The sequence below is a fragment of the Chaetura pelagica genome, unplaced genomic scaffold (assembly GCF_000747805.2).
Source record: "Chaetura pelagica isolate M959 unplaced genomic scaffold, ChaPel_1.0 scaffold115, whole genome shotgun sequence".
Taxonomy (NCBI): domain Eukaryota; kingdom Metazoa; phylum Chordata; class Aves; order Apodiformes; family Apodidae; genus Chaetura; species Chaetura pelagica.
The window spans coordinates 5,222,872-5,235,896 of NW_009953761.1; the positions used below are offsets into that span (position 1 = coordinate 5,222,872).

At 34.7% G+C, this 13,025-nt stretch overlaps 1 protein-coding gene across 1 annotated transcript in view; it reads left to right on the forward strand.

Moving 5' to 3' along the window:
- The window catches only part of PCDH17 (protocadherin 17), a 92,559-nt gene extending 79,809 nt beyond the window's left edge, over nucleotides 1-12,750 (forward strand). The window contains exon 5 of the mRNA XM_010000861.1: nucleotides 11,518-12,750. Within this exon, the coding sequence (XP_009999163.1) occupies nucleotides 11,518-12,200 (683 nt within the window). The 3' untranslated portion in view covers nucleotides 12,201-12,750. The remainder of the gene's footprint in view (nucleotides 1-11,517) is intronic.
- The last annotated feature ends 275 nt before the right edge of the window (nucleotides 12,751-13,025 follow it).

Sequence of the window (13,025 nt, forward strand, 5' to 3'; positions counted from 1 at the left end):
AAAATCTCTTTAAAGTTGAGAGAGTTGGTTGTGATTTCTGTCTAGACAAGGTTTTACTGCATGTCTGCCCTATTTTTAAGAGTGTAGTATCTTCATTATCTCTACAGTGTAAAGATTTTCTTAAAGGAAGTCAATAGATTGACACTGACATTCTGAATCCCTCAGCAGCTTTAAAGTTAGCAGCTACATCTTTAACTTGCTTCGCCAGAGCAGTGTTTAAATTATCTAATGCCTCACTGTTGGGTTTCCTTTGTAGGGTGGTCAGATGAGTAAGCTGAGGGCACGTCTAAGAGAAATTACTCAGACTGCATCTTACTTGGTGATGATATTTGTAACTAGACTTTATGTCTATCTCCAGGACTTTCTATAAGAATGTCTTGGATGATGGGTTGCTAGAGACCAGACACACAGTTAGCAAGCTTAAAAAATGAAGGTACTAGTGAAAAAAATGAACACATGACACCATCTTTAAAATAGTTCCTAAATTAACCAGTCTTTCTTAAACATATGTTTTGTCACATCACAGTTGTCCTGGTTTGAGCCAGGATGAAACCAATTTAACATTAATATGAAAGCAGAAGCTATAACAAATGCAAAGATGCAAGTAAAAAGGTGATTCTCAGTTGAATAACTCATCTGCTGCAAATAAAATAACTAGGAGGAGAGATTTTCTGGGTTAGTGTTGTTAATAATTATAATCTTCTTGATTCTTGAAATATAATAAAATGATATGGAACTTAAGGTTTTGGTGAAAGATCTGGGGAAAGGAAAATGTGAATATTCTGAAGTCAGCCTTAGTAAGTTTCTTTCAGAAATTCATTTACAGTTCATGAAGAACCTGAAAATATGGTATTTAACCTGCTTATGTCTAAAATTATTTTTGTCAAGCTAATTATATTTAGAAAGTCAGATTTCAAGAATGCATCCCTAATTATTCTTTCTGATTTATCTAATTGGAGCACTATTCAGGTAGAAAGCTATGTAGGATAACATTATGAAACTCAAATTCCTAAGAGAATCTGGGTTCTTAATAAACAAGCAGAAGGATAATTCCATTCTGCAAATCTATTTTGAAGGTGGTAATATAACATAATACCAGCTATCTGCTAAACAATAGTCTAGGGCACCATCTAATCAAACAATAATGAATATGCTACTTATCATAGCATAGGGGAGACTCTATATGAAACTCTTAAATAATTTCCTTTTTCTTAAGAATATATTTCTGTATGTGTATGTTCAAGTGACAGTTCCTTAAGATACTTGCTCAGTTTCAGAGTTTTTCTAAGAGCAACGTCATGAAAAGTGTTCTTCCTCCTGATCTGTCAAATGCATTGTACCTCCCATGAAATCCAAGTTTTATGACCACCATAAAACATCAACCTTTTGAATCAGAGCATGATACCCAGTGGGCTTTTCCATCTGTCAGTATAAAACAGACATGGACTCATTGTGTTTGGTAAAAGAGATTTTTAATGTAAATCCAGGAATGCTGACAGGTTTGTGGAGTAAACTACTTTTTTTCCACCCAAGTAGTCATTTTGAATGGTTCAGCATTCATACAGACTTTAGATATTTTTTGTGAGACTTCATAAAGGGAAACAGATAGTATTTGAAAAGCTTTACTGCATTAATTCTTCTTTGGGCAAAATCATGCTCCTATACAAGACCTGGCAGGTTTCCATTCAAGAGAGTCTACCTATAGTCATGATGTAAACAAAAACATCAAAAGGACATAGACACAAATCTCTTCAGAAGCCTGTCTTGTTTCTCTCCTCAGCAGCACCCTCGTCAGTCAACGTCTCTAAACAAGTTGTCATACTGAAATTTGAGACAAGCTTACAAAGCATAATCTTTGGCCTTCTTTTGCCTTTGCAAAGGCAAAATCTGTGCCTTCTAATTAAAGATTTGTATATTGAGATCACTGGCAACTGGTGAGGAAGGCTCAGTGGTGTAATATATAGCTAATTGTTGGTGGCTTGATGGTATGACAGATGGGTTTAGCTTCTTTAAATTATAGAGCTTTTATATTGGTATTTTCAGGAAATGTCAACAGCATGATTATATTTTCATTAGTGTCTTTCCTTCCCATTCATTACTTTTGTTAGTCATAATCACTTGTTACCTCTTGTCTCTAACTGTATGATCTATTAATATTTGCATAGGATGGTGCACAATGGGCCTAGTTAATGACTGGATTCCTAAACAATGACACAGTACAAGAGACAGTGTTAGTATTTACTAAGTATTACAAATTATACATGAAAAATATTGATATTATAATTATGAATAGCTAACAATAAAAATAATTTAAAATTGTATGAATATAATGCTAATTCTTCACATGATTACACAAGTTCAGTTAAGTTTCATATTTAAGAGTTATAGCATTTTTAGATGCCAGTACTGAAACAATTCTACTGTAAATGTGTGGAACTGCCTTGATCAAGAGTAGAAAAATGTGTTACGTTAAAAATGTTCCTTCCAGCAGATCCACAAGTCTTTTCTCTTCTGTTAATTGCTACAGTTTTGCTTCTCTTCTTTTCCAGGAAACACCTTTTGGACTCTGCAACAAAGATTTACTATTTTAAACTATTAATATGTTAGATTACTAAAGTTTCTTTATAGCTTCTCAGCTAAGTGTAGGACTGGCATAGCTAGCACTGTACTAAGAAGAGGTTTTTTTACTGTGGGATGGGGAAGAGGCCAAAATACCTTTCTATGGCTGTCATATGGTCTTTTTACTGCAAATTACAGCAGGTGCCAGTCTGACTTACAGACAAATGTTGGAACCCAAAACTAGGTGTCCATTCTCAGTCTCTCATCTTTCTCCTCTGATAGAAAGAAATGAGACACACTTTTTCCTAGTCAGACATTTTCAGCATTTTCAGTTCATTGCCAACTATAAAAGTCTGTGTTTGTACCTTTGAGAAGCATAGTGAAAAATTTCAAGAGCTGTGAGCTGTGCCAGGGCCACAGATATAAATTGTTTTTCTGCTGTGAAAGTTTTGACATTGTGAATTTTGGAAGCAGAGCCTATCCTGTCTGTGACTCACAGGTCTGATTTGCCTCCAGAACAGCAAGGCAGAGGCCAAAGACCCATTGTTGGGATCTGTGGACCAGCCCGCTGTGAGGATGGAAAATTTTCAGGTAACAGTAATGTTTTCTTACACTTACGCTGTCTTTAAATAAAAACATGTGATTGCCATTAAATCATAAAGATTAATTTAAAGCATACTTCTGTAAGAAAAATGTTAAATGTTCTCTAGTGCGCCATATAATCCTGCAATCTTTCTCCAATATTTATGGATTGGGACAAATGTGAACTAGAATTAAATCCATAGTCCCACCAGCTTTTTATTGCTTTTGCGTTTTATGTCATATCAATTAAAAAATATATATATTCTCCTTATCCTGTGTCCAGAAAAAAAAGCAAACAAAAAACTTAAATACAAGCCCAAACCATGGAAGCTCTGTATAAGGATTATAGACCTCAGATGCTTGCAGTTATAATATGGAATCGTAGAGTCACTTAGGTTAGAAAAAGACCTTTAAGATCATCTAGTCCAACTGTTACCCTAACACTACCAAGTCCACCAATAAACTGTCCCTAATCACCATATGTATATGTCTTTTAAATACCTCTAGGGATGGTGACTTAACCACTCAGCCACTTCCCTGGACAGCCTGATCCAATGCTTGACAACCCTTTCAAAGAATAAATTTTTCCTAATATCCAATCTAAACCTCCCCTTATCAGGAAAAGACAACAAGATCCAAGAGGTTTAAAAAAGTGGCAGTCCATTCTCATTTTACTGCCAGTCGTTTTGCTAATCTGAGCTACGTAATTGCTTTGCTTAACTGAAGGAAGCCTTTAAACAGACAAACCAATATAAATACTCAGACTGGAGACAGCTCTGTGTAATAACAGCAAGCATGTGTATAGAAGTATTTGTTTACCTCTACTCATTTATGTCAAAATCAATTGTAATTAAAGAGAAATTCAGCCACAGAAGTAGTGCTTTAGCTGATTGTTCTCATCAGAAGTGTCATATAGCCCCAGTGTTTAGGACCTGTCAAAGCAGCCCTTTTTTTTTTCCTTCTTTAATAAATACCTGCTTACAGTCTGCAGTTCTTTAGGAAAGGCAATTGCTTGCCTCAACTGAAAAAGATAGAAAGACATCATTTCATATTAATTCTAGGAGATTTTTTTGTCATATTACAGGAAGTTCTGAAGTTCTGAAAGGCAGAGTTATTCTCTATTAGGCATTAGATGCCACTTATTGTCCATCTGTCTACACATACATACAGAAAATACAGATTTTCATGTCTATTTAAGGTATTAAAACATATAAAACATACCTAATTTGGTGGTCTGCAGCAATTACTGGTGTTTTTTTTACATAGAGTATTTGTGATTAGACCAAAGAAATAAAAGCTAGAAAGGACTCTACATGCTTTTTCTTTATTAGGTGAAGTCTAAATGGACATATTTTAAATAATTATCACAAAATCACAAAATAAATGTGAAATAAATCTGTCTCTTAGGGAAGCTAGTGTGAGCTCCATGCATGCATTCAAAGTCAGATCTTTTTTTTTGTAATGTGAAAAAAATATTATATACATTTTGGAATGGGTTCACTAGTGTGTTTTACATTTAGAGCTGTTGGTAGCCATTCCAGTCAAATGAGTCAGCCAATGAGCTATCCCTGACAACTACTGGTTATTTTTTAGCACCCATATTTATAGAAAAGAAGAAAAAAACCCAACAAAACAAGTCAATTAGAAGAGGTGTTTATGCAATAGCAAAAACTAGGCATCACCTGTTGAAACGGGGCGGGGGGGGGTGGGAAGAGTAAATAAGTAACATATCTGAAAGATGGACTAACAGTTCCTAGGAAAACAAACTAACAAAAATATTTTAAAAAGTACTGACATTTTAAAATATTTGGTGGTATTAGTGTACTTATCTAGCCCTATTCTTCTTTCATCAGTGAACAAATGGTAATACAAATATATTTTTTAACATTTTTCTTAGTAGAGTTCTTAGAAAATAATACATTTGAATTATTGTTTACCAGGTCAAATCTTATAAAACAATTTGATAACATCTTTTAAAGGATTTGTGAGGAATATGATTTCTAGCTCTAGGTTTAGCACTAGGTATAAGTCCAGACTTGTGAATATATATTATATATATTACACATATTATAAATATAATTTGCTGGACTTTTACTATTACATTATGTGGAGGACTTTGATACAGAGTATAGTGTTCCTCATCTTATAGTATTTAATGTAATAAACAAAAATATTTGTATGCTGATGTTTTATGTACACAGATTGTTTACTTTTCATTTGCTTTTCTGCTTTGTGTATGTATATGTAATTTAAATAATTAAGGTCCAATTAAATTAGAAAAAAATGCTGTATTTATTAATTCAGTTTGGTTACACTGAGTCACTGCTTTAAAAAAAAACAACAAACAGTTCTTGCAATTCTTCTTTGTTATCATTATGCAAATTTAATATAATTAGTAAGTCAAAATAAGAGATCTCAGTTTTAGCCATTGAAAGGAGCCAGCTATCTAAAGCATTATTAACTTTATACTGTAATATATTTAGAGTGAAACCTGTACCGATATTTAATTTTATTAACAAAATTTTTGAGGGAAGCATAGGAGATTAAAGATAGCACAACAAAAGTATCTTTTTCTTTAAGCTTGCTACAAAAGGCAAATGTTAAACATAGCTCATCTGTAAAACAGGGTAAAATGTGTAAGATACATTTTATGTTGCACCAAAATACATATTTTGGATAACATTTTATATGTTGTCAGGATTACTTTCCTCCTACACCATCTTCAATTTCTATCCAGTACACATTTCCTATCTAGTTGACTGTTTCCAGATAGCTTGTTTCGTTTTTGTTTGTTTTTTTCTATGGCTGATAATTTAGCAGTTCTATTTTAGTGTATGTTCTTCCCTAAGTGCATAAAACACTTCTGACTGTTTATCCTTAAAGCTCCAGAGGGTTAGGAAAACCTCTAGGCAGCTTCTGTTTATTGTACACACTTGCATTGTTAAGGGTTTATTTTCAACAGGGGGGAGAAAAGTACTGATATAAAGACCGATGGTGCATATCACTCTAGCACCACATCTTGCTGTATAGCACAATGTATGACCTATTTTACATATATATATATATATACACATATATATGTATAAATTTACCTTTGAATTTATTATATTTTTTATATATACTAATTTGGCCCTTGGTGGTGATAGTTCACTACATGTTTATAGCTTCTGCTGCTAGTACAAAAGTGCCTGTTCGATTTTCTTCACTGTCTGCTAGCTGTAGCAGTCAAAATTACAGGCTAATGGTGACACGAGCAGCATATAATGCATGATAATCAATACTCAAAATCCGTTTCTTATGATGTGACATAAAGGAGTGAAGTGAAAAGACACAGATTTTCAAGACCAGAGCCCAAAACTCATTCAAAGAAGGTGGTTTTCACTTCAAGGTCGTTTGGTATTTTATACTTCTTTTTTTGGCTTCATATTTAATTCAGTCACTGCTAGGATGCCCAGGGAGGAGAAATGGAAAGTTAGTCAATACTGGGAGTATGAATCCAAGTATAAAAACTGCTTTAGCAAATGCAGGAAATGAGAAGGGGAAGGAAGATATATAGAACATATATATGCTATATTATATATATATAAAACTTAGAGACTGCCAGCAAATTTTGTATTTTTATTGGCAGTAATGAATAATGTAAATACTGTGTAAGAGTTATCCTCATACCCAGTGTATGTGAATGGATGTGTATAAGAGCTAAGAACTTAAAATCTTAGAATGTAGCTTGGTTATAAGAAATCAACTTAATCAGTCTTGTAAATCTCAAAGCACAGTTTTTGGCACAGTACTGAAAACCTAGCGTAGTTAACTTAATTACAGTGGCTAAGGAACTCCGGGGAGGGATGTTTTACAAGGACATGTAGTGATAGGAAGAGAGGGAATGGTTTCAAACTGGAAGAGGGTAGATTTAGATATTAGGAAGAAATTCTTAACTGTGAGGGTGGTGAGGCACTGGAACAGGTTGCCCAGGGAAGCTGTGGATGTGGATACTGGATGGGGCTTTGAGCATCCTGGTCTAGTGGGATGTGGCCCTGCCCATGACAGGGAGGTTGGAACTAGATGATCTTCTAGGTCCTTTCCAACCCAAACCATTCTATGACTCTATATTTCTCTGATTCTCTGATCTTTATGTTCCATATAAAGTATTTAATTTTAATCTCTGCTCAGGGAATATATTTTAAAAAACAAACCAAAACAAATACAGTTCATTTGAGTTTTAGGATAATAGTTAATCTCATAATAGAATTTCCCAGTTTTGTATTTCATATACATATATATGTTATCAATTTAGATAGCAGAAAATGGTATATAAATATTTATTTAACGTAACTTAAGATAGTGTGACTGCGAACTACTACCTGAAATGCAGGAAGCATTTCCCTTCTACCACTGGTCTTTTTGTGGTTTAATTATATAGGCTGCAATGTATTGAAATCTTCCCAAGTCTGTTCACTGACAGCCTCCCAATCTACTGTGAGCTCTTGACACATTAAATAATGTTTAGAAATTTTTTTGCAGGAAATGCTACTCTTTTTCTTTCTTTCTTTTTTTCTTTCTTTTTTTTTTCTTTTTTTTTTTTTTTTTCTGTTAGAAAGGAAGGAGCAAAGAGAAATTCTGCTTTGATGGAGCAATTGAAAAGAGAGAAAGTGGCAGAGAGAAGTGTTGGTCCATTGATTGTGCAGGTCCGAGCATTTTATGGTAGCTAACATGCAGCATGTTTCTATTTTCTTCTTTTGTTTAAAAAGGGACCATAATTATTTACAAAAACTGATAAAAAAGTTAAACTTAAAAAAATTAAAACAGCTAGTTGGAAAATTGATTAGAGAAACTTTAAAAAGTGCCAGATAACTTTTACTCAGAATTGTCATGAATTCCATATAAGAGAAAAATAAATGCTTAGAGAAAAATCTAAACACAACACTTATTATTACTCCTTACTATATAGGTTCACTTTTAATGCAAGAGGCTAAGATTACCACAAATCTACTCTTTAGGATTAGGAGGAAGAGAAGAAGAATAAAATTAATTAATAGGAAGCATTTGCAATATCTAAAGCTCTGGAATTAACATTGAAATGTTTGCACTTGGGACATTTTTTCTTTATTTCTCCTGGACTTCTGTGATAAATTGTAATAAAACCTGGCTAGCTCTATCTATTGTCCATTCTGTGGAAGCTTGTAACCTTCTTCTCCAATGCCCCATGTGCCTTTTAGAGTATTTTGATTTGGTTTATCTTTGGAGTTTAATTTTTTTTTTAATTTATTTTTTTTGAGAACAAGCAGTTTCATTTGGCTGTTTTAAGCAGTGTCTGTTTAATGCTGTAGAAGCTCCGAAAAACTAGGTACACAGAACTTTAGTGGAGGTGAACTAATAGTTGGAATGAGGTGTATAGCAATGTCCTTTATTAGTGTTTTCATTAAACAATCGTCACCTCATACGTTGTGTCTACATTTATGTGTATCAGCGTCAGCTCTTTCAAGTGAAGTAAAATCAAACACCACAAACTCAAATCTCTTCCTTAAACTCTTCCCAGTTCTGTGACTGTATTACAGTCCAGAGTTGGGTTTGTGTTTTATTCTTGCTTTTCATTTTGATAATTCTAATTATTATTGTACACTAAACCCAGCATGTAGCTAGCTTTGCTTACAGGTCATAGAATCATAGAGTGGTTTGAGTTGGAAGGGATGTTTAAAAATTATTTAGTTCAGGCTCCCTGCCATGAGCAGAAATAATCTTTGACTAGATCAGATTGCACGAAGTCCCTTCCGACTTGACTTTGAAATTTTCCAGTACTGGTGCATCCACAACTTCTTCGGGAAACTTGAGTGTCTTATGACCCTCACATTAAGGAGTCTCTTCCTCATGTACAATCTAAAGCTATCGGCTTTCAGTGTATGCAGTTCAGGATACAATTGGCTTTCTCGGCTATGAGTGCACATTGCATGCTCTTGTCCAATTTTTCTGTTCTTGTTGAATTTCATAAGGTTTGCATAGGCCAACTCCTGAAGACTGTCAAGGCCTCTCTGGGTGACATTCCTTCCCTGCAAACTGCACCACTCAGTTTTTTGTAATCTGCAAACCTGATAAGAGTGCATTCAATCCTACTGTCTAAATCATTGATGCATATACTAAATAATATTAGTCCCAGTGTGGACCCTTGAGGAACACTACTCATTACTGGTTTCCACTTCAACATTGAGCCATTGACTGTAACTCTTTGGACACAGCCATCCAGCCATTTCCTTATCCATCCAACAGTCTGTCTATCAAATCCATATCTCTCCAATTTAGCAGGAAGAATATTGTGGGGGGACAGTAACAAGAGCCTTATGAAAGTCCATGTAGATGACATTGGTGTCTCTTCTTTTGTTCACTGATGTAGTCACCATCATCAATGGTCACTACATTAGTCGAACACAATCTGCCTATAGTGAAGCTCTGTTGTTTGTCTCTAATCACCTCCCTGTCTTCCATAGGTTTTGATTTATCTTCCAGGAAGATGTGTCCCATGATCTTATCAGGCACAGAGGGGCAGCTGACTTACCTCTATGAATTTTATATTTAAAGCCTTTCTGTTGCACGCTCTTACTCAAAAATCACTGTGTTCTTCTCTCCCTGTACCTCGTTTTGTCTTTCTTTTGTTATTTTTTAGTGCTTTCACCAGTCTTATATTTTAAAATCTTCAAGGAAGGTAGCATGCATAATGACACTTTTTCACAGAACTGTATCATTAAAAAGTGTAATTTCTGAGTAAGTTATCTCACCCTGATTCAACTAATCATTGTGACATAGCACAATTTTATTTAAATTGAAGTAATACATATTCATGTCTTTTTAGAAATGTTAGCAGTTAAAGCTGTTTACACCATTGTATTCTCATAATCACCTTTGCTATTCTTTCTGTCAGGTTTCTTCAACTGTCCATGAATGTGGTGGTGATACTATAAGATTATTAGGAATTTCTTTTCTGATTTGGAAAGATGTTGATCACTTATTTTTTCTCTATCTTTGGATCAACAAGTTTTTTCTGCTTTTCTGAAAATCTGTTGTGCATGTCTGTGTGTGTGCGTGTTTGTTTCATCCTTAAATTTAAAGATATATTCAGTTTTTTGTCTAATTGGATTCCAGGCATTTTTTAAAAACTAAATTCCTCAAATTAGTATTTGAACCCATTTTGCGGAAGAAAATGCCAACTAGCTGAAGAGCAGTGTATAACTAACCAAAAACTAGAAAATGTAAAAGGATTTATTCTATCAGTATTGACTAGATAGTACTGAGAAAAAATAAAATAGAGCAACTTCAGAGTTATGTTTTTCTAAAAAACAGTTTTAAGGTGTATTTCTGGAATTTTCATTATCTCTGACATGGGGTTAGAGTCATTAATGTAATTCTAAAATGTTAAATGGTGGCCCAAATGTATTCTATTAGTGTAACATGACAGACAAGCTAAGGTTTTAAAGCAGAAAGTTTTCTTTGTGTCTTTGATTTGTAGAACAGGAAGTACCAAATTGTATGTTCTAAAAATACAGTGAATAAAAAATAATAATAATAAAAAAATCTTATTTAACTGTATTCTTTGGAAGAAATAAGAATATAGAAATCCTATCTGAAAACATTATCAGTTCAAATACTGTGTCACACGTTGTCATTCTTCCAAATTGTAGATATTGAGCGAATCCATTTTCACTTACTTGCATCAAATCAAAAAAGGGGAAAACTGATTGCACGATCCATACTCATGTCTAATAAAATTGCAGTATGCACTTTTTGACAAGCCTATATTTAATGCATACTGATGGAAAATTCTAGTTCTCTGTTCTTAGCAGGAAAAGTGGGCTTTTTAAGAAAACCTTTTTATATTGTGACTGTCACACAACATAACAATTATGAATGAAACAGAGGTGACAAGAATGAAAAGCCAGCTTGCTGTGTTTGTATTTCCAGAAAGGCAGTCATTGCTCAGTTATTTGATTTGAAAAATTAATCCTGATAAAGCCTTCTGAGTTCCCTAAGTACTGTTCACTCTTTTCTAGGATGAGTTTTACAAAACAAAGTCTAACAGATTTCTACAGCAGATTAGTTTACAGATGAAGTTCAATTCCACTGAGAATTGTTCTCTAATGACCCCTTTATACTTCCATTGGGCTGTGTGAATGCTTTAATGCCTAGAGAACAGAGTTAAATAAATCTTTTGTCTCAACTAGCAGGTTTATGCAATCCTTCTGAAATATTTTAATTACAGCTTCTCCTTTTTCTCCATAATTAAGAAACCAGATGTCAAGTAAAGCCATCCCATGTTGATCACAGCCTATCCATTAGTTTAAATAAATCCACTTATAATTAGAGTTTTTCTCTTTCTCCTTTCTTTTACAGAGCAAGAAGAATGTGTTAACTGCACAGATGAATGCAGAGTGCTTGGTCATTCTGACAGGTGTTGGATGCCACAGTTCCCTGCAGCCAGTCAGGCTGAGAATGCAGATTATCGCACAAATCTCTTTGTACCCACAGTTGAAGCTAATGTTGAGACTGAGACATACGAAACTGTGAATCCCACTGGGAAAAAGACTTTTTGTACATTTGGGAAAGACAAGAGAGAGCACACTATTCTCATTGCCAATGTTAAACCTTACTTAAAAGCCAAACGTGCCCTGAGTCCTCTGCTTCAGGAGGTTCCCTCAGCATCGAGCAGCCCAACCAAGACATGCATTGAGCCTTGCACCTCAACAAAAGGACCACTGGATGGTTGTGAAGTGAAATCAGGAGCCTTGGCTGAATCAAGCAGCCAGTACTTGTCAACTGACAGTCAGTATCTATCGCCCAGTAAACAGTCAAAAGACGCTCCCTTCATTGCGTCAGATCAGATGGCTAGGGCCTTTGCAGATGTGCATTCCCGAGTGAGCCGAGACTCAAGTGAGATGGACTCTGTTCTGGAGCAGTTAGACCGTTCAGCCCGGGATCTAGGCAGGGAGTCGGTGGATGCCGAGGAAGTTGTGAGAGAAATAGACAAGCTCTTGCAGGACTGTCGGGGAAATGACCCTGTGACCGTCAGAAAGTGAGGGGGAAAATAAGGACAGGATGGCAGTTGCATTCCTCTTCTGCTGATTAAAAGTAAATCAATCAATCAATCAATCCCCTGGTTGTAACAGATTCACAGGAGTGAAGGAAGACCAATGCTGCTTTAAGGCTTTTAGTGAACATCTGAAGTGCCCACAAGTATGTTCTTTTCACTGCTCTTTCTTTTTGACAGATAACACTGGTTTCATTTTGACCAAACTTTCATTAGGACAGAGTCAAGTACACTAAGAACAAAATGAAAGAAGGAAAGATGGTGCCATTTTGACAATCTGATAGGAAGGTGTGAGAAAGGTGGAATGGAAATACGTCCGATACTTTAAGACTGTCCTCAATAGCTGATGCTGACTTTACTGTTTACGTATAAACCCCAAGAAAAACAGGGTTGAATAATTCTGATCTGTGGTGGATTTCCAGCAGTCACCACAGGCTTCTACTGAAAGTCATAAAAAGAGTTCTTGTAGTAGTCCAAGTGACACCAAACATTAACATTCATTTGTGGTAAACATTTATGTACAAAGTTATCTGCCACAAATAGGAAAAACAAAGCAAAACAAAACAAACAAAAAAAACAACACAAAACAAAACAAGAAAACAAATAAAAAAACACAACATTCCAGATCATTATTCAACAAAACATATCCTGATCATTAGTAAAACGCTTCATATCATATTAAGGTTAAATGTAAAATTATATAGTCCATCTTGTTCTGCACACACATAGCTGATTCACTTGATAAAAAAGAAGAAACAAGATTTTAATATCTATTTAGCATTTTAGTGTCCAACAAAACTATAAATAGTTAGTG